The following is a 21,411-nucleotide window of genomic DNA, read 5'->3' as shown; positions in this document are numbered from 1 at the left end:
CACGATGCATGTCATATTCTTTCCATTAACCTCAACATGTAGTACCACATCAAGCCACCCAAACTTGGTCGTACCCAAGTGGAAATAAGAATCAGTGCAACTCAAAGGATGAGCATAATTAACAATGTATAATATCATCCTCAGCACAACATTCCATCCACGTACTCATAGAAAGGAAGCCATCAGAAACAATGTTACACTGCGATTTCGCGAGAGATCTTGCGAAGAGAGATGATGACAACTACTTCAGTATTTTCGTAGTTGATAAGAGTAACAGACTTCAATTTCTGAAGCAAATCAATCCATTTTTTATGCAACAAAAGCCTTTTAAACTCAGAGACAAAGGTCTGGTTTACTACCTGAAGTATCCTTTCAGCACATAATCCAGAAGAGAGCAAAAAGATCGAGGTCTGGCTTTGTTTACCTTGCATGAAATAAACAGTTTGTGACTAATTAAGGATTAAATTACCGGGAAAAAAAAAACACCATATCCAGCATCTATACTTATATTGACAGGATTAAGGACTCTGCTTATTTAAGCAGCAATCAAACAAAACCCACCGATCTGATGGGCAAATTACACCGAGGCTTTACACAGCAAAGAAAGTATATGACTTCAGTTACTACCATTGGAGGGAGAAGAAGATTCTAGAGCATAATTTATGCCGCACAAGGATCTTAAACATCATCGGGCTAGAGCACATAAATAGCTACATATTGTAAGTCTTTAGCTTGGGTTTACCAACAGGAGCATCACCAGAGGATTTCTAGCTATGGCATGACTCACACGACATATCGATATGTCACATATCTGCCTGCAGTCTCACTGGGTCGGATGATCTTGACCACTTGTCCACGCTTCAGCCCATAGTATCTGGCTATCGGGTCAGTAACTTGAATTCGAGGTAGCTGAAACACAGCCAGTCAGAACAAACAATAACATTAACTAAGATCTATGATTTGAAAATTGAAAATATGCTTCAACATCAAATTTAAAATTAAATCATAATGATCAATTACTGCAGGAACCTGTTGTACAATTTGCTCCAAGGCCAAAACAAAAACAAAAACAAATCCTGAGAGGGCAATCCATCTTATATATGGGATCAGAGTTTTGTACTGGAAATGGACAAGGCATGCACCTGTGTTTTGCATGCCTACATGTGCAGGTCAGAGAAATTATATCGACTAAATAGGTAAGCATGAGGGTCAGGTTTACAGCACAGCATATCTCACTGTGGCCAGCACAAACTGATGACATATTATGAAGTTTGACACACGTGGCCATGTCAAGACAAGAAATTTTTTTAAGAAAAAAGATGAAAAATATGAAGTGGTGGTTTAAGACCATATCAGTCACACTAATAGGAAATCATGTTCATAACAATAAGTGCAGAAAATACATAATGTACAATCATGGGATGCAAGATGTATTGCAAAACTGATGGCCTGTTTGGATGGTTGGGTCTAAAACCTCAGGGGATTCGTGAGTTGGGCTTGGTACAAATAAGAAAAATCAGCCAAAGCTAGTGTTACATTCCCAAAATCCCAGGAGCCTTTGGAGTGGGAGGGCCCAAATCCTATAGACAGAAAAGAAAAAGACCTACTAGCCAGCCCACTCCAAATTCTCCTGGCTATTTAGAAATGTGAGCCTAGCCTAAGCTGATTTTTTCTAATTGTACTGCCAATCCATGAATCCCATAGGATTTTGGCCCAAACATCCAAACAGACTTTAAAGAATCATGCCAGAGCTGAAAAAGGTTTATCAATTTGCAAAGAACGTCTTGGTAATACATGACTGTAGTGTCGAGCAAATGCAGACTTGGACTCGGATTTGTCTGGAAAACATTTGCAGAACTTGGCTCACTAACCACCAATTTGACAAGGGCATGCAGAGTTGGGCTCAATCTATCAGGAAACTTGCATATACATAGACACAATTCAACAGAAGCCATTTAGCTGATTGTGAATGAAATAAAATTCAATAAAATGAATAGGTTGTTCTTCAAATCAGAGGTCATGTAATTACTTAATGAAGAATTATCTACTCAAATTATTTAATTTGGACAGACATCATTAGCAGGTTAGCGTGCAACTGCATAATCTCAGCCAATGACCAGATAATAATGTGGCTGCCATGATATTTTGTAGTGTTATGTTTAACAGGTCATTAGAAGATTTTATTTTGAAACAACAAGAACATATACAAGTTTGCCTTGCCTCCTTAGCATATATAGGGCCCACCAGTATGTGCGTGCGTAATCTCCAGAGAAAAGTCATTTCCACTGCTAATCTCATAAAAGTCTGAACTAACCCTCTTTTTGGAGATGAGGTAACCTTTCCTTTATGATTTAAATGAAAATAAAAGCACAGCATGCATTAATATGTCAAGTACACAGCACAGAAAGTGCACAGATATTGGACCCTTTGGTTCTTCTCCACAATCTGTAATTCTTGCACCTTATGAATGCGAACATGACGTATCAAGTGCGCTACTCTTTTTATTTTTTGGTGTGCGTTTGTTTTGGAATGGGTGGGTGTGATAAGGACACGGGCTAAATATCTTAATGTCTATGCTTTAACTTTGATACCAAATTATGGAGAATTCAAGTTGACAGCCAGTCATAGAACTTGCTGAACCCTTCCATGGGAACAACTTAACCTAGGGACATGATCCATAAGCAACACCATAAGTGATGCAAAAAGGCTTGGATGATGACAATGATGACAAACAAATGGCCATGCTTCCTTAGAGAAGAGCTCATATACACAACACATGATTATCGCCGACTTAGTCAGATACCTAGGGGGATCAATGTCTAAGTTAGAATATAATAGGTTTATTTTCAAAAAGCAAAATGTTACATCAAGTAACAAGTTAGACCATTTACTTATAAGGATTAAAAAAAAAACTTAATTTTTGCTTTTGGAACCCCCCGAAACCGCCCCCCCCCCCCCCCCCCACACCAAAAAAAAAAAAAAAAAAAACGAAAATGAAAAGAAAAAACTCAAGCATATCAACTATATGGAAGAAATAAAGCACATGAGACTTGTTAAAAATATCCATCGAACCACCAATTAGGCCCTATCCACCAGATCATCAATAAGTTTGATCTAACAAATCAAAAGCACCTAAACATGTGCCGATGTGATGAGAAAAAACTTCTTATAAGAAAATGATAAGCACATGATGGCACAAACACTAAAGAACACATGCAAGCGAACACCCCACTAGCTCATATCATAGTTTTCCATCGGCCCTAAACCCACCCAATAAAGCACGCTTTTTTGTGCACTTGCATATGAATGTACGCAAGCAAACAACCCAATAATTCATATCATAGTCTTCCACCATCCAAGATAGCATCCAATTCATCATGGTTTGTCAAAGACAAGATTATTTATTTTCCTCCAAATCTTGCAAGACATGGAGGCAATTATTCTTTTCCATGTGTTGGTAATATTTGTTGCCTGACCCTATCAGGGTAATGAAATTACAGTTCATAAATTCCAATGGAAATTCAAAAAATCAATTTGAATTTGGTCTTAACCCCACGTTGTTTAGCAAGGGAAAAACATGTACATTTAAATATGCAGCCTAATTCACTATGAACAATCCCAACCACCAAAGCTTTCTCCTTATCATCCCAAAGATGGTCCCTCAAATACATACATATTCATTATCAAGCACCATTGTCCTACCTTGAATGTTCACTGTTTTCCCCCCTTTCTTCTCTATTTTTCCTACCCAATGATCATTCTTCATTTAAGCCTAGCTTGGATAACCTGTTGTAACATCCCTGATAGGTATAGCTGATATCAGAACAGAGTGGGCTAAGCAAAAATAATACAAAAATTGCATTTGAATAAGTTGATTTTATCCTCATTTAATCATTACCTAATGTCAAAGTAAAGCTAACATGTGCAGGTTATTACTTGAGTAAAAAGACTAACATACCCTTGCTTTTTTGGTTACTTTTTTTTTTTTTTGATAATTAAAGGTTTACTTGGTATCCTCACTGTTGGTGCAAAAATCCGCCCGCACCGGAGAAGCTGGAGTCGGAGGAGTCGCGGTCGCCGCCGGGACCTGCAAAAGAAGTCTAAACCGGAGGTGGGGTTGCTCCGGCAAGACCCTCCGACGCTCAAGTCAGTTCTCTGCCTCAACAAGAATGGAGCGCTCGAACAAAAATTTTAGCAGAATTTTGGGATAGAAATTAGAGCTTAGAGAGTAACGTATCTGGGATCCCCCTTTTTATAGACGGAGGGAGCGACGAATTGATAGTGACGTTTGTAACCGCCTAGTCGTGGGCCGCTCGTGGCCACGACGAGTTTATTATGAAGAGTAATGGGGTGGAGTCGTGGCGGTCACCATGGCTCGCCACGTGGAATCTGTTGCGGGAAGTGGAGCAGAGTCGTGACCGTTACTGGGGCCTGCCAGGGAGTGATGGAGCCGCGTGGGATCCGTCGCAGGAGGTGGAGCAGAGTCGTGGCCGTTACTGGGGCCTGCCAGGGAGTGATGGAGCCGCGTGGGATCAGTCGCAGGAGGTGGAGCAGAGTCGTGACCGTTACTGGGGCCTGTCAGAGGGTCCAGACCTGTCGGCCGGAGTTCGGTTGGAGTCCGACCTCCGCAGAAGCCCGGATGGGGATCATTTGTCAAGGAATCTCGGTCGAGGCCTGCCACAGGAGTTCAGGGCGGAAGTCCGACTCCCGTGGGAGTCCGGACGAAGTCTTCCTACATCTGAAGTGGGGGACGAAGTCCGGCTCCCATAGGAGTCCGGGCAAAGTTTACCTGTAATCGGAGTCGGGGGCGAAGTCCGGCTCCCGCAGGGGTCCGGACGAAATCTTCCTGCTGCTGAAGTCGGAGACGAAGTCCGGCTCCCGTAGGAGTCCGGACAAAATCTTCCTGCTGCTGAAGTCGGGGACACAGTCCGGCTCCCGTAGGAGTCCGGACGAAGTCTTCCTGCCGCTGAAGTCGGGGACGAAGTCCAGCTCCCGTAGGAGTCCGGACGAAGTCTTCCTGCTGCTGAAGTCGGGGACACAGTCCAGCTCCCGTAGGAGTCCGGACGAAGTCTTCCTGCCGCTGAAGTCATAGACGAAGTCCGACTCCAGTAGGAGTCCGGACGAAGTCTTCCTGCTGCTGAAGTCGGGGACAGTCCGGCTCCCGTAAGAGTCCGGACGAAGTCTTCCTGCCGCTGAAGTCGGGGACGAAGTCCGGCTCCCGTAGGAGTCCGGACAAAATCTTCCTGCTGCTGAAGTCGGGGACACAGTCCGGCTCCCGTAGGAGTCCGGACGAAGTCTTCCTGCCGCTGAAGTCGAGGACGAAGTCCGGCTCCCGTAGGAGTCCGGACAAAATCTTCCTGCTGCTGAAGTCGGGGACACAGTCCGGCTCCCGTAGGAGTCCGGACGAAGTCTTCCTGCCGCCGAAGTCGGGGACGAAGTCCGGCTCCCGTAGGAGTCCGGACGAAGTCTTCCTGCTGCTGAAGTCGGAGACACAGTCCGGCTCCCGTAGGAGTCCGAACGAAGTCTTCCTGCAGTTGGAATCGGAGACGAAGTCCGGCTCCCATAGGAGTCCGGGCGGAGTCTTCCTGCTGCTGAAGTCGGGGACGAAGTCCGGCTTTCGTAGGAGTCCGGACGAAGTCTTCCTGCTGCTGAAGTCGGGGACACAGTCCGGCTCCCGTAGGAGTCCGGACGAAGTCATCTTGCCGCCGCAGGTCGGACGCCGGTAGAATCTCCGAGGGGTCACTCCTGACGCGAACTTCGGCTGGGGGGGGTTTATACCCAACACCTGTCCCCCTACTTCCGAGTTCGAGTTTCGATCGAAGGAAGTACAGAAAATTTTCACAGCCGAAGTCGTTTCCTTGAATTCTACACACGACCGCCCCCGAAAATCTTGGCATTTAATGTGCGCGTGCTGGAGTCTTTTTCCGATTAGGACGATCCGAAAAGTCCTTTCGAAATTCCCATCAGGGCGTAATCCTAAGCGCCACGCCACAATGGTCCCACCAACGGTCAGCCCTATGCCGCGGTGAGTGGGACACATGGCGGGCACTGGTTGACCTAGGGATATCTGCCACCATAACTGCGCCAGGCCTCGTCGCTTATTTAAGCCCCCTCCTTCCCTCCAGGGGCTTCACTTCGCCTGAGAGTTGGCGTCCTTCTTCCACCTGAGAGTTTAGCCACCCCTATCGGCACCCTTCTTGACTCCAAGCACTCTTCGCACCAGTCTTCGCCATCCCCACCGGCTCCCCGCCGCCTTCAATCCTCCGAGCCTCTTCGAGGGGTCCTCCCGTCGGGGCTTCTGCCCCAAAGGCCAACCTCGAGAGGATGCCACGGACCGAAAGGAGTATGAGGGAGAGAACAGCGGTCTGCGAATTCTCCGACTATCGAACTGTCACTGAGAGTTCCCATCGCCTCAAAGGGAGCTCGAGGGAAGATTCCTTCAACAACAGGGGTTTAATAACGGAGACAACTGGTGAGGGCGTTCCGCCCGAGAATTTCGGAGTAGCTGAACGGGGCAACACCGATCAAGGGGGCAGAGCTGTCGTCACAAGCTGTGGCGGGATTCTTGACGTCGTCGGGGCCGAGGGACCAAAAGCGGTCGGTGCCGACAGTGGGGCAGTAGAACTTGTTGCGGGGACGGTGGAAGTAGCGCATGCCGACCTTGTCGAAGTACCTAGGACGGTGGTTGCCGTGGAGCACACGGTGGTGGTGCATGCCTCCGGCGCCATCGCGGTCTCCGGGGTACCTCCGGTTCTTCTTGATGCAGGTCGTCGTTGCCGCTGCCGTTGCCGTCGCTGCCCCCTGAATTCTATCCCATCCTTTTCCCCCTAGGGCTGGAGTTTCGACGATGGAGCGAAACGAGGCGGGGGGTGAGAGCTGAAGGATTTATCACACGCACTGAAAAATGCTGCCGAGACGAACGGAACCGGAAGGAGAAGTTGGGAGCTTGAAGTGGTCTCCAACGTGTTCCTTTTGGGCCTTGTAGTAATGTTTGTTTTTTTTTTTCTCTCAGCCCCCAGGGCCTTGTAACGTACACCTTTGTTAATCAAGAATGAGAAGGAGATTTTGTTACTTCGTCCGCACTTTGCGTCGAATTGCTGCCTGCCGAACTTCTTCCATTTACCATTGTTATTGTTGTATTCCCTTCTTTTTCTTTTTCTCCTTTTTTTTTCGACGTCATCCGGAGGTCGCTGGTCGTTGCCGCATCGGCTCGCTTTTCCAGTCATCCTTCTTCTTCAGCCTTAATGGCTCTGTAATGCGTATTTAATAAATAACGTGAGAAGGAATTTTTCGCTACCTCTTTTACTCATGTGTTGAATGGTCGCTTGCCGAGCTTCTTTCGGCTTTTGCCTTGCTCGAAATCGATGCCGTTCGGAGGTACCCGATTGCCGTCGCATTGGCCCGTCGTTTCGTCCATGGCCGCAGATTTGTCCGGGGCCGCTCGGGTTTGACGCCCCCTCTCGGGGTTTGAGCTTGGAGGTCCGAGCTTCTCGTCATCCTGAGAAAGTCGTCTTATCTCGGGCCTGTATTGAGAGCTTTCTTGAAGGTCGAGAATTTTAATAAGAACCCCAATCCTTGCTAAGACGAGATTCCTTGCATCTTTGATGCAATTTGTTTTTCATTCGTCGCTGATGCAGTCCGTCGCTTTCCTTTTTAACTCCCCTCCCCTTTTTCTTTTTCTTTTTTCGAGTGAGGGTTTTCCCTCTGCTCTTGGTGGGGTTGTGGGAGCGCAAAGGGGCCGCTGAGAAGGTCCCCTTTTTCTGATCTGATCTTGGATGACCGGACCTCAATTGACGTCAGGACGATGTTCTTCCCTTACTTCTGATGTAATCGATCCCAGTTCGTATTAGGACGAGGTTCTTCCCCCGCTCCTAATAGGACTGTGGGGATACGTATGGGCGTTGCAGGGCCTCTCCCCCCATCCGATCTCAGAGTAATCGGACCTTCGACTTTGCTCATGCTAGGACGAGGTTCTCCTCCTGTCCCTAACATGGCTAAGGGGGCGCGTACGGGCGCTGTAGGGCCTCTCCCCCCATCCGGTCTAAGGAGAACCGGACCTTCGACTTTGCTCAAGTTAGGGCAAGGTTCTCCTCCTGTCCCTAACAGGGCTGTGGGGGCACATATGGGCGTTGTAAGGCCTCTCCCCCCATCCGGTCTAAAGAAAACCGGGCCTTCGACCTTGCTCAAGTTAGGGCGAGGTTCTCCTCCTGTCCCTAACAGGGCTGTGGGGGCACATATGGGCGTTGTAGGGCCTCTCCCCCCATCCGGTCTAAGGAGAACCGGACCTTCGACCTTGCTCAAGTCAGGGCGAGATTCTCCTCCTGTCCCTAACAGGGCTGTGGGGGCACATATGGACGTTGTAGGGCCTCTCCCCATCCGGTCTAAGGAGAACCGGGCCTTCGACCTTGCTCAAGTTAGGGCGAGGTTCTCCTCCTGTCCCTAACAGGGCTGTGGGGGCACATATGGGCGTTGCAGGGCCTCTCCTCCCATCCGGTCTAAGGAGAACCCGGCCTTCGATTTCGTCGAGACGGAGTTCTCCTCCTGTTCCCGACACGGTTTGTTTTGACTGCCCTGTTAATATAGGCTCGCGCCAAGAGAGAAGGCATGTGGATATGAAATTTTTATTTAAAACAAAGTTATCGGTAATATATTCGTAAGTTTTTCGAGCTCCATGGCCGCGGGAGGCCTGCTCTTCCGAGCTCCTTGAGGTAATAAGTTCCGGGCCGGACTACTTTGACTTCGTATGGGCCTTCCCAATTTGGGGCGAGCTTCCCTCGATCCTGAGGTTGCGAGACGGTGGCTCGTCGAAGCACTAGATCTCCTGCTCTAAAGACTTTATTCTTGACTCGAGAGTTGTAATAGCAGGCGACTTTCTGTCTGTAGGCTGCCATCCGAACTTGAGCTACCTCCCGCTTTTCTTCCAGCAAGTCGAGGTTGGCTTTAAGACCTTGCGAATTGTGATGCTCGTTGAATGCCACGACTCGTGCCGACGGGAGTTTAAGCTCGATTAGGATAACAGCCTCCGTTCCGAAGGCTAGGGCGAAGGGGGTCTCCCCCGTGGGCAGTCTTTGGGTAGTTCGGTACGCCCATAGTACATGATAAAGTTCATCTGCCCAAGTTCCCTTCGCCTTTTCGAGCCTTGTCTTGATCCCTTGCAGCAAGGTTCTGTTGGTCACTTCAGCTTCGCCGTTCGCCTGAGGATGGGCTACTGATGTGAAATTGTGGGAGATGTTTAGATCTTCACAGATTTCGGCGAATCTTGCTCCCGCAAACTGCCGCCCATTATCAGTGATTAGGGTTCTTGGCAGGCCGAACCTACAAACGATTGACTTCCAGACAAAATCTTGCACTTTAGCTTCTGTGATTTTCGCCAGTGGTTCAGCTTCGACCCACTTGGTGAAGTAATCAATTGCTACCAGGAGGAACTTCCTCTGCCCCGACGCCACGGGAAAGGGTCCAAGGATATCCATTCCCCATTGCACAAAAGGCCATGGGGCACTCAAGGGTGTAAGCTCGGTGGCGGGCTGTCTCTGGACGTTGGCATTTCTCTGACATCGATCGCACTTTCTGACGTATTCAATCGAGTCATGATGCATCGTCGGCCAGTAATATCCTTGACGGAGCAACTTGTGGGATAAAGATCTAGCCCCCAGATGGCTTCCGCAGATTCCTTCATGCACCTCCCACAAGGCGTATTCTGCTTTCGAAGGCCGGAGGCATTTTAGAAGGGGCAAAGAGTATGATCTCTTGTACAACTTGTCCTCATAAAGGATATATCGGAAGGCTTGATTTCTGAGCTTCCGAGCTTCTTTTGCATCATGAGGGAGAACTCCGTCCCTGAGATATGTCATCAGTGGGTCGATCCAACTGGGCTCGTGATCAATTTCCATCACGGGCCACGATTCTTCCGTACTCGGGCACTTCAAAACTTCGAAGAGAACACCCTTGGGCAGTTCGGCCGGAGCCAGCGTAGCCAGCTTGGAGAGAAGATCGGCCCTGGTATTTTCCATCCTTGGAATCTGCCTGATGTTGAAGCTACTGAAGGCGGGGACGAGCTCCTTTACCTTTTCAAGATACTTAGCCATGCTGTCCTCTCGTGCTTCGTAGTTTCCGCTGACTTGTCCCACTACCAGTTGGGAGTCGCTGTGAACTTGGAGTTGATCTACTCCCAACTCTTTGACGATCTTCAATCCTGCGATCAGAGCTTCATATTCTGCTCCATTGTTTGTTGCAGGGAACTCGAAGCGCAGAGCGTACTCCGCGACGATTCCCTCTGGACTGATCAAGATCAGGCCCGCGCCTGCTCCCGACATGTTGGAAGACCCGTCCATGTAGAGGGCCCAAAAGCAACCAGTGGGGTCTGCTTCCTCTTTGGGGGAGTTCGGTCGGGGCTCCAGGCGGTCAATTTCGCCCTGTTCAGATTCGGCCTCCTCCAGGATAGTGCACTCCACTATAAAATCTGCCAATATCTGGGCTTTCACTGCTGGTCTAGGTCAATAGTTGATGTCGAATTCTGTGAGCTCGATCGTCCATTTCGCCATCCTCCCGGAGGCATCCGCCCGATGCAGAATCGGCTGGTCGGTGAGCAGCGTTACGGTGTGCCCTTGAAAGTAGGGTCGGAGCCTCCGGACTGCAATCAACAAGACGTAAGTTAGTTTCTCTAATTTAGTATACCTGGTTTCGGCGTCTCTCAACGCGCGACTGACGTAGTAGATCGGCCGCTGGATTTTGGCTTCTTCCTTGACAAGGACTGCTGCGAGAGCCATGGGGGAGACCGCCAGGTACAAAAACAGTTCCTCTCCAAGTTCGGACTTCGCCAACAACGGAGGCGAGCCGAGGTAGCTCCTTAGCTCTTCGAACGCCTGTTGGCACTCAACGGTCCAACAGAAGTTCTTCGGCCGCTTGAGGGTTTGGAAGAAGGGCAAGCACCGTTCGGCCGACCTCGCAACGAAGCGATTCAGGGCTGCCACCCTCCCTGTAAGGCGCTGAACCTCTTTTATCGACTTCGGGGCGGCCATCTCCTGGATGGTGCGAATTTTCTCTAGGTTGGCTTCAATCCCGCGCCCCGATACCATGAAGCCCAGAAACTTCCCCGAGGTCACTCCAAAAGCACATTTAGTCGGGTTCAGCTTCATCTTATATTTTCGGAGGGCGTCGAAGGTCTCCTCGAGGTCGGTGACATGGTTCATGGAAGATTTGCTTTTCACGAGCATGTCGTCCACGTAGACCTCCATATTGCGGCCGATCTGCTCCTTGAAGATTTTGTTCACCAGCCGTTGGTAGGTCGCGCCTGCATTTTTTAGGCCGAAAGGCATGACCCTGTAACAGTAAAGGCCACGGTTAGTGATGAAAGCAGTCTTTTCTTCGTCTTCCGACGCCATCTTGATTTGGTTATAGCCGGAGAATGCATCCATAAAGGTGAGGAGCTCATAGCCCGATGTTGCATCCACCAGTTGATCGATTCTGGGCAGAGGTTAGCTCTCCTTTGGGCAGGCTTTATTCAGCTTTTTGAAGTCTATACACATCCTCCACTTGCCGTTTGCCTTTTTGACTAGGACGACATTGGAAATCCAGTCAGGATAATTTACTTCTCTAATGAATCCGGCTTTTAGGAGTTTGTCCACTTCCTCGGCTATCGCTTTCTGCCTCTCCGGTGCGTGACCCCAGATTTTTTTTTTCGTCGATCGATGCTTTGGATCGACGGCCAGACGGTGTTCCATGACTTCCGTGTCAATCCCTGGCATGTCCGCTGGAACCCAAACGAAAATATTCGCACTCTTTCGTAGAAAATCGACGAGATGCGTCCGCACCTCTTCTCCCAGGTTGGAGCCGATCTTCACCACATGCTCCGCATTCCCGTCGTTCAAAGGGATCGAAACCAGATCTTCGATTGGGCCGCCCCTCTCCTCCGCGAGGTCGTCGCGGGCGTCCAGCCCATCAACTGGACAGAGGTCGGACTGGTCACCTCTTTGCAAGGCTATGTTGTAGCAGTGTCTGGCCAAGGCTTGGTCCCCCCTGACTTCTCCGATCCCCTGGTTGGTAGGGAACTTCAATTTCAAATGGTAGGTTGACACGACGGCTCGGAGAGCGTTGAGGCCAGGTCGGCCGAGGATTGCGTTGTAGGCTGACGGCGCCTTCACTACCAGAAAATTCACCAGAGCCCTGGATTGTCTCGGATATCGACCCGCAGCTACAGTCAAAGCTATTACTCCCTCCACCGGGACAGCATCGCCGGTGAACCCTACTAGAGGGGAGCTAACCGGCCCCAAATGGCCGTTAAGGGTGGACATTCTGGAGAAGGCGTCGTAAAACAAAATGTCGGCCGAACTTCCATTGTCGACAAGAATGCGGCGGACGTCGTAATTAGCTATATTCAAGGAAACTACAACCGCATCGTTACGAGAAAATTGAACTCCCTGAGCATCTTCTTCGATGAAAGTTATGGATTCCTCGATCTTTTGCCGCTTGGGAGGTCCGGCCAATACGCCGGTCGCTCCCCGCCGGGATTCATTCGAGATGTTGGCGAAATCCGTCGAAGGCCGATTGTCCGACCGCTCCATGCCGGCGGCCGCTGCCGGAGGATGAGGGGCCTGGAAAACTGGAGGCGAGGCCGGAGCCTGAGATCTGGCCGCGGAGCCCGTGGGTCGTCGTGTGGATGCTTCGCGAGAAGGCATCAGGCGAAGATCTAGTGGGGGAAGGAAGAGAGGACGTCGGAAAAGATGACCGAAGGCGGTCCCGTTGAGCGCTCCTTTAAGAACAAGGGTACTGCGAAGGTTCAGCGCCCTCCTTCTAGCGCCAATCCTGTTGGTGCAAAAATCCGCCCGCGTCGGAGAAGTTGGAGTCGGAGGAGTCGCGGTCGCCGTCGGGACCTGCAAAAGAAGTCTAAACCGGAGGTGGGGTTGCTCCGGCAAGACCCTCCGACGCTCAAGTCAGTTCTCTGCCTCAACAAGAATGGAGCACTCGAACAGAAATTTTAGCAGAATTTTGAAATAGAAATTAGAGCTTAGAGAATAACGTATCTGGGATCCCTTTTTATAGGCGGAGGGAGCGACGGATTGATAGTGACGTTTGTAACCGCCTAGTCGTGGGCCGCTCGTGGCTAAGACGAGTTTATTATGAAGAGTAATAAGGTGGAGTCGTGGCGGTCACCATGGCTCGCCACGTGGAGTCTGTTGCGGGAAGTGGAGCAGAGTCATGGCCGTTACTGGGGCCTACCAGGGAGTGATGGAGCCACCTGGGATCCGTCGCAGGAGGTGGAGCAGAGTCATGGCCGTTACTGGGGCCTGCCAGAGGGTCCAGACCTGTCGGCCGAAGTTCGGTTGGAGTCTGACCTCCGCAGAAGCCCGGATGGGGATCATTTGTCGAGGAATCTCGATCGAGGCCTGCCACAGGAGTTCAGGGCGGAAGTCCAACTCCCATAGGAGTCCGGACGAAGTCTTCCTACAGCTGAAGTGGGGGACGAAGTCCGGCTCCCATAGGAGTCCGAGCAAATTTTACCTGTAATCGGAGTCGGGGGCGAAGTCCGGCTCCCGCAGAGGTCCGGACGAAGTCTTCCTGCCACTGAAGTCGGAGACGAAGTCCGGCTCCCGTAGGAGTCCAGACAAAATCTTCCTGCTGCTGAAGTCGGGGACACAGTCCAGCTCCCGTAGGAGTCCGGACGAAGTCTTCCTGCCGCTGAAGTCGGGGACGAAGTCCGGCTCCCGTAGGAGTCCGGACGAAATCTTCCTGCTGCTGAAGTCGGGGACACAGTCCGGCTTCCGTAGGAGTCCGGACGAAGTCTTCCTGCCGCTGAAGTCGGGGACGAAGTCCGGCTCCCGTAGGAGTCCGGACGAAGTCTTCCTGCTGCTGAAGTCGGGGACAGTCCGGCTCCCGTAGGAGTCCGGACGAAGTCTTCCTGCCACTGAAGTCGGGGACGAAGTCCGGCTCCCATAGGAGTCTGGACAAAATCTTCCTGCCGCTGAAGTCGGGGACACAGTCCGGCTCCCGTAGGAGTCCGGACAAAATCTTCCTGCTGCTGAAGTCGGGGACAGTCCGGACTCCTACTTCCTGCCGCTGAAGTCGGGGACGAAGTCCGGCTCCCGTAGGAGTCCGGACGAAGTCTTCCTGCTGCTGAAGTCGGGGACACAGTCCGGCTCCCATAGGAGTCCGGACGAAGTCTTCCTGCAGTTGGAATCGGAGACGAAGTCCGGCTCCCGTAGGAGTCCGGGCGGAGTCTTCCTGCTGCTGAAGTCGGGGACGAAGTCCAGCTCCCGTAGGAGTCCGGACGAAGTCTTCCTGCTGCTGAAGTCGGGGACACAGTCCGGCACCCGTAGGAGTCCGGACGAAGTCTTCTTGCCGCTGCAGGTCGGACGCCGGTAGAATCTCCGAGGGGTCACTCCTGATGCGAACTTCGGCGGGGGGGGGGGTTTATACCCAACACTCACTAATTAGGTGGAACAAAAATGGGATGACATAATTTCTGAGGACCCCGAGGAACCACCTATGCATGGGTATCCCCAGTTTGACCAAATTGTCGGGGCTTCAAAGTTCCAACCTCCAAAATCTCGTGTTTGCCGCTTATATGAAAGATAGGCAGGATAACTCTGTTATCCAACCTCTTATCCCCTCTTCCCAAACTAGGCCTTGAGCCCTTTCCACCCATTCCCACAAATGTTGTTCTTGCACATTCTTCTAACCCCAACCCACCCCCAACCCTACAGGCAAAGTAGAAGCCGAATTCCAACTAAAGTTAGCCTCCAAACTAGAGAAATTAGAAACCCCAAGCTAAAAGCATAAGCCTATTTAGTTATCGTATAATTGGTAACTGATTAAGCAATAAAGAACCTTAGAACTCCCTTCAAGACTTTCACGCTATATTTGGTTCAACTTGTTTGCCAAGAAATGTTGATCATCTTTAACTAATTTAATCTAAAACCTTTTTTTATATGTTAATTAGCTCTTACTATATCTTGGTTCAGTTTTAAAAAATGAGGATTGACTCAACCAACTTTCTCCTGACTAGAGACTTATCAGACGATAAGTGGAAATCCTCAATGTTAGAGGGTTCTTCCATAAGAGCACCCAATATCAATAGACACACATCATGGGATAATCTTATTTATAGATTTCATTGGCTAGCATCAAAGCCCTCTTGTTAGGAAGGGACTTTAGCAAGGATCACTGAACCCGATTCGGAGCCGGTGCCGGCCAGCCGGCTGGCAGTATGGGTTCGTACCATTCCATGCCGGACCGAACCGACAGGGTAGAGAAAGGGAGAGGGAGAAGAAGGAGAGGAAGAGAGAGGAGGGGAGAGAAGGAGAAGGAGAGGAAGAGAGGCCTCCAGCGGCCCACCGAAGGCTGCCAAAGAACCTGAGGGCGGCCGTCCAGCCCATGCCGAAGGACTTGAGGGCGATCGAGGCAGGAGAAGGACAGTGCGAAACAGGGGTTCGCCCCGGTTTCACGATTTTTTTTGGCTTAAATCGTGCAACGTCTGCAAATGGCTTAAATCACAAAATAGGGGCGAACCCCTGTTTCGCATAAAAGGGCGGAGGCCCTCCTTAGGCCTCAACATGGGCTCACCGGCGACGTCGTGGCAGCGGCGCCATTCGTCTGAAAGCCTCCAACAGCCTCCGGACACTCGATAATGCTCTCCCTCTCTCTCTCCTTCTATCCCTCCACCCTTACTGAGCTCAGCAAGAGCTCGGATTGCCTCTGATGGCCTCCGACAACCTCTTCCTCTCCCTCTCCTTCTCTCCCCCCTCTCTCTCTTCCTTTCTTTCTTCTCCCTCCCTCCGAAACGACGTGCCATTTTGTACATTGGAACCAGACCGGTTTCCCGCCGATACGGTTCGGCACGGCCTGAACTGTGTGGTTAGGGACGGTTCGAAGAACGGTGGACTTTAGTGTTAACCCTTAGCCGGGCTTGACTTTAACTAACCCAGTTCATATCTTTAACCAAGGAGGTACTCCACTAATGTTTAAAAGAAAAAGGATAGCTTCGTTAATAGTGAAGGAAGATGCTCTCATCTAAGGATAAAACAATATTTCTAAGAGGACAATTTAGCAATGACAACATTGAAAGATAGAAAAACAAAATATTAAAGCATTTATTAGATGAGAAGGAAGAGAATCAATTTGTCACAAAAAAGAATCTTAAAGTGATAAATGAGCAACACCAAGTGTCATGATGGTGCATGTCAATCAGAGCTGACAACCGTGGTGGCAATTACATGGGAGAAGGTGGTCCCTAGCAATAAAGGAAAACCTTGGAAATGGTGGTGATAAAATGGAGAGAATATTATTGGATAATTTTTTTAAAGAATTTAATAGCTGTCTCTATATAGGTCCTCATGGTGATCAACACATCATCTCCCTTATTTCCTTTCAGAGACCTCTTACTTTGAGGTGGTTGTTGCAATGGGAGACCACAAAAATTATACACTGAAAGAAATTGAATAGACCAAAAATACAAACTTTATTAACTAAAGAGGTAGGTCGATGAAATGTAATCGATCATTAAGACTACTGCTGATATCTACATTTTCCACTTCACCCAATAGCTTGGCTCTTATTTGATGTACTTCTGGCTTAAATCTCAAAAACAGAAATTCAACAACTTCTAAACAACCAAGGCATGATACTAACCTAATGCAACTAGAACAAATGTAGCATGCTTACAAAGGATGAAGGCATCAAAATCTACAAAAAGACATAATATTGTCTCCATAAAAAAATCAAGAGCTCAGCTACCTGAGTTTCTTTTAGAGTATAACGCTCCAATAACGTTTTCTTTTCCTCAGACGTCAGCACCTGATGCTCAGGAACAAGTACATGCTCCTTAATGTTGACCAAAAGCTCAGTATCCTGCATTTCATTTTGTACACATCACAACAAGATCAAATAAATTTTTTGCTTAAAAAAAAAAACAAACAAAGGTCAACATAGAAACCACAACATGGGAACTCCTCCTTTTAACAACCCAAAAACTGGGAATAAATTCACCTGGAAAACCTCCAACATATACTTCTGAGACACTTCTGCCAGTGATTGCCTTGCAAATGGAGTCAGAGCTTGCTGAACAACTAATATTCCTCTAGTGACATTCTCTGCTTTCATCCGCTCAACATATTGCTTTATTTGTTTAACGCCTACTTTTGCATCATTTGGAAAGAAAACATAAATCTGGTTCCACAAAAAGGAACAAAAGGAAGGTGAGGAGAAAAAGAAACATTTTCAAATGAGCCATAATGAAAGTTAGACAATTGGCATCTCCAAATGTTTTTCCCATGATGACCTAAACTTAGGCATGGATAAGCAGTTCAATATAAATGCACCTCAATGTCCAATGGTTTTAGTTGTCTATTCTAAGAAATTCCAATCTCTCATAACACATAGATGCATCAAGGTTATGTGCTGCATACAAATCCCAATATATTAAGTTCACCCCCAAAAAGGTCAGCGTATAAAGATTTCCACTGGAACAAAAGAGCCACTATTTAACCATAACTAATGATTGAAAATCACACTTCGAATATCGGTCAACAAGAAATATCAAAGCACAAAAGATCAGTGTTCTAGATATAAGAATATTAAATGTGGGTATGTAGTAAGACTCGAAGTTTGTCCATGGATCTAGAAATCTGGGACATCAACAGTTGTTTGTTGTTAGCATTACACATGCTCAAGTTGATATATTTCATCTTCAGAATGTGATGTTGCAGTTGTTTTACTTGGAATATGCATTGCAAAAAGACAGAAGCCAGTAAGCCAAAAATGAAGTTAAAATAGACACTTCCGGGACCATCCCTCAATTTGATTCTCCTATTATTCCTGTCCAGGAAAAAAACCAGTCAAATAAATCCCTAAAAGAAATATAACACATTAAACGAACAAAAAGTAATATCTCGGACAAACAATTGCAATGGTGTGGTCATATGTAAGAAAGACCAAATGAAATCATTTGAAGATGAGGGCTAGGATTTATGTAGAAAGAACAGAAAAAAGGTAGTAACAATCTTCCAAGGATAGAACTAAGTTGTAGGTCGTAGGTAAAACTCCTACTAACAGAAAATACAGATTAGACAGTAATAGATGGTATGTCCCAACTCCAAATTGATAAAAATAAGTTTGTTGGTTATGGTGACACCTTTTTGCATAGTTACTGAAAGCATAGGTAAGGCTAAGAAACATAATTAGTTGAGCAAGTTTGAGAGGAAGTGCTAATTTAGGAGTTCAGCGCTGACCTGTTGCATCACAGACTACCTAAAACAAGCAAAAAATTAATGACTTTTGAAGAACACAATACTTAACAGAAATACTTCTCCATGTACATTCAAGAGAATTGTAGAAACAACATATGATTATATGAATCAAATGGAAACTTCAGCATAAATAAGAAAGTAACATACTAAAAGGGGAAAAAAAACTTAAGAATTTTATTGAACCTTATATGCAAAAACATTCACCTCATCAAATAATAATTTACAACTATGAAAACACTATCGAGAATACCATCAAAGAGAAATGAATAGAACATTGAAACTTATTTATTTCAAAAAAAAATATGTAAGTCATAAAATCATCCCATTTGGAAAATAATGATGAAGATGAAGTGAATAAGAAAATATGGAACCAGGTTAGACCTGATCATAGCAATTGCATCTTTAGGGATTAAAAAAAAAGGGCATATGCGTATCTGTCATCATTGGGAGCCTATGTTGACGATAAGCAAGCATGCCCATATCCACCATTTCAGAAATTACAGGGCCATCTAGAAAGCATCCAGTGTCTTCTTATCGAATGATATGTAGGTTCTGCCACATAACAACACTGAGAAGGGAAGCCGCTCAATTTAGGATTTAAACCAGTTTATTGGTCCCCGTTACAAATTACCACTTAAAAAGATCTAAATGATCATAAAATGATACCTCCAAGCAGAATGTATCAGACTATTAAAAAAAAAAAACATAAAAGCTCTAAAGCTTGAACATCACAGCATAGGTAGCAGAATAGAGATTGAGAGAAAGAACCCTGTAAACAGGGAAAACCATAGATTGGATGCCTATGAAGATGAACAGAACCATGGCAGGTCCCAGTAAACATCATAAAGAGAAAACAAAACATCATTGAGTATGATAGGCGCATAAGGAAATGTAGTAACCTAGAATCACAAAATAGTTATCTGGCAATCCCATGTTTTGATAAGTGTCTTGAAAAGGGCTCAAAAAACCCTAAAGCACCATGTGATTACAGTACTATGGCAGAAACCAGCTATAATTCAATCTCAAAATTTGATAAAGAATTCTGTAAGCAAGAATCTAAAACGTATCAAAAGTGGAATCTTTCTGAAAGGAAAAGGATGGACCTGATCAGCAGGATCATTCTTCTTGGCTTTGTTGATAACCAGGTCCTCCCGCTTCACACCTTCACCAAACTTCTCCAGGAACTGGAGCTTGTTCATGTTAATTTCAAGGTCAAGAACAAGGTAACCACGGTCCCTCAGCATCTGCATCACCGTCCTTCGTATCCGAAATAGCCTGCTGATATCATCTTCAGACATCTCCTCCTCACCCTCTTAAATTCAGTCCCTTCATATTTCAAAAGCGTAGAGGAAAAAACAAATAAATGAAAGGGAAAATTATATATGATTATTGAAAAGGTGAAGAAAAAAATTAAAGAAAAAACACACCTAAACCAATGGAAACCCGGTTCCCACAAATAGCATTTTCAGCAGAAAATTAGAGGAAAAAAATAGAATAAAAGAATAAAAGGAGGACTGTCCAACCACTTCTGAGGGATCTCCAAAGCCAATAGCGAAATTTTATTAATCCAGTGCTTGGATCCGTAGATTATAGCCAAAAACGAGAAAAATAACTAGTCCTACGAGTACTAAGAAACTAGAAAAACAGAAAATAGGGACGATGGGGACCTAGAGTCTGTAGTGGCCTGGGTTTCGAATTTAGAATAGAACTGTATCATAAACCGCTACAGGATTTAAACCAAAAACTTACAACGTGTCGATAATGATTCCAATAGGTAAAGAGGAAAAACAATCCAAGCTTGGCAGGAAAAACATATATGTTGATTGAAATTGTGAAGAGAAAAAACAAAAAACCACCAGACCAAAACATACATCGCAATTAGAATGGTGAAGTTATCAAAGGGAAACTAACTTAAAACTCTATAAATTCTATCGCAGTAACCCCAACCCTAACTGCAAACAAGAAAGAATGGGATAAAAAAACCCAAACTTGGAAGTGAAAACATAGACCGCAACTGAACTGGTGAAGAGATTAAAGAAAAACCCACCGAAATCCCCATAAAACCCTGACCCCGGACTGCAAATACGCTTCTACAAAAGCATCCGGAAAACAGACAGACAAACAGAAAAAAAGGAAGTGAGAACGATATGGAAAACGAAATAGTGAAGAGATTAAACAAATAAACGATAAAATTCAATCGAAAACCCGAACCCCGGACTTCAAACGCGCTTCAGAGAAAAACTATCAAAAACAGAACCAACAAAAATCCAAACTTGGAAGTGAAACTAGAAAGCGATTTAAAAGGGAAAAAAAAAAGGGAAAAAAAAACCACCTAAATCTCCACAAATTCCATCCAACACCGCAATCTCTGGACTGCAAGCTGGTATCTAACAAGATAGTGCAATACCTCGAGTCCTTGTTATCCCGAAGCAACGACGGCCGTGATGCGAGGGAGGAGAAGACGAGACTTCGTAAACTGAGAGCGGAGGAGAGGACTAAAACGAGGCAGGCGAGGAGCGTAGCGGGGAAAATGGGGAACCGGAAGGAACGGGGTTTCAAGAAAACGAAGAGGGTTCAGAAGCTTAAGCAAGACCAGTAGGGTTGGCAACGGGTCAGGTATGGGTCGGGTTGATCGACATCCGTACCCATCCCAATAGAAAAAAGAATCGCATCTGTAACCATCTCGAGTCTGATACACCCGAACCGATCTCTCCTTCTCCTTCCCTCATCTTCACCTCCACCCCACCACAACCGACGGTCCCATCCGGCCATCCAATCCCATATGCTCGAGAAAAAAACCCCATCCGAAATCTAAAAATCCCTCCGATCTCCCTCAGATACTCTTTTTCTCAATAGATCTCGGAGAAAAAGAATGGAATGAAAACAAAAATAATTGAAAAGCAAAAAAAAAAAAAAAAATCAATCAATGTGGAAAAAATCTTACCGGTTAATTTTTCCCATCTTTCTTATATTTTTTTATTGATTTTTTCGATATTTTGTCCTATTGTTTCTCTGATTTTTCCATCCTCAAGAGTATGAATCGGGTGGGAGGCTTGGAGCGACCGAATAGAGAAGCTTAAACGATAGCTAAGGTTCAGAAAATCCGACACCGAGCTATTGAGCGTGAGCGAGAGCGAGCGAGGGTGGGAGGCGGGGGCCAGCATGGGTTTGA

At 46.9% G+C, this 21,411-nt stretch overlaps 1 protein-coding gene across 3 annotated transcripts; it reads right to left on the bottom strand.

Moving 5' to 3' along the window:
• Positions 1-465: 465 nt before the first annotated feature.
• On the bottom strand, positions 466-20,937 carry LOC105051377 (DNA-directed RNA polymerases II and IV subunit 5A). 3 transcript variants are annotated; one of them, XM_010931783.4, is made up of 5 exons: positions 20,572-20,937; positions 19,343-19,565; positions 16,981-17,160; positions 16,729-16,842; positions 466-909 (listed from the first exon to the last, which is right to left on the bottom strand). In XM_010931783.4, the coding sequence occupies exons 2-5, from the start codon at positions 19,535-19,537 to the stop codon at positions 784-786; spliced, it is 615 nt and encodes a 204-aa protein (XP_010930085.1). In that variant the 5' UTR covers positions 19,538-19,565; positions 20,572-20,937; the 3' UTR covers positions 466-783. The 3 variants fall into 3 exon arrangements, with proteins under 3 accessions (XP_010930085.1, XP_010930084.1, XP_010930086.1); XM_010931782.3 differs by having other exon boundaries at positions 20,647-20,922; XM_010931784.3 differs by lacking the exon at positions 20,572-20,937 and adding an exon at positions 19,667-19,689.
• Between the last annotated feature and the right edge of the window lie 474 nt (positions 20,938-21,411).

Source organism: Elaeis guineensis, chromosome 9, assembly GCF_000442705.2.
Source record: "Elaeis guineensis isolate ETL-2024a chromosome 9, EG11, whole genome shotgun sequence".
NCBI classification, from domain to species: Eukaryota; Viridiplantae; Streptophyta; class Magnoliopsida; order Arecales; family Arecaceae; genus Elaeis; species Elaeis guineensis.
Note: the sequence above shows the minus strand (reverse complement) of the source record. Positions and strands in the feature narration are given on the sequence as shown.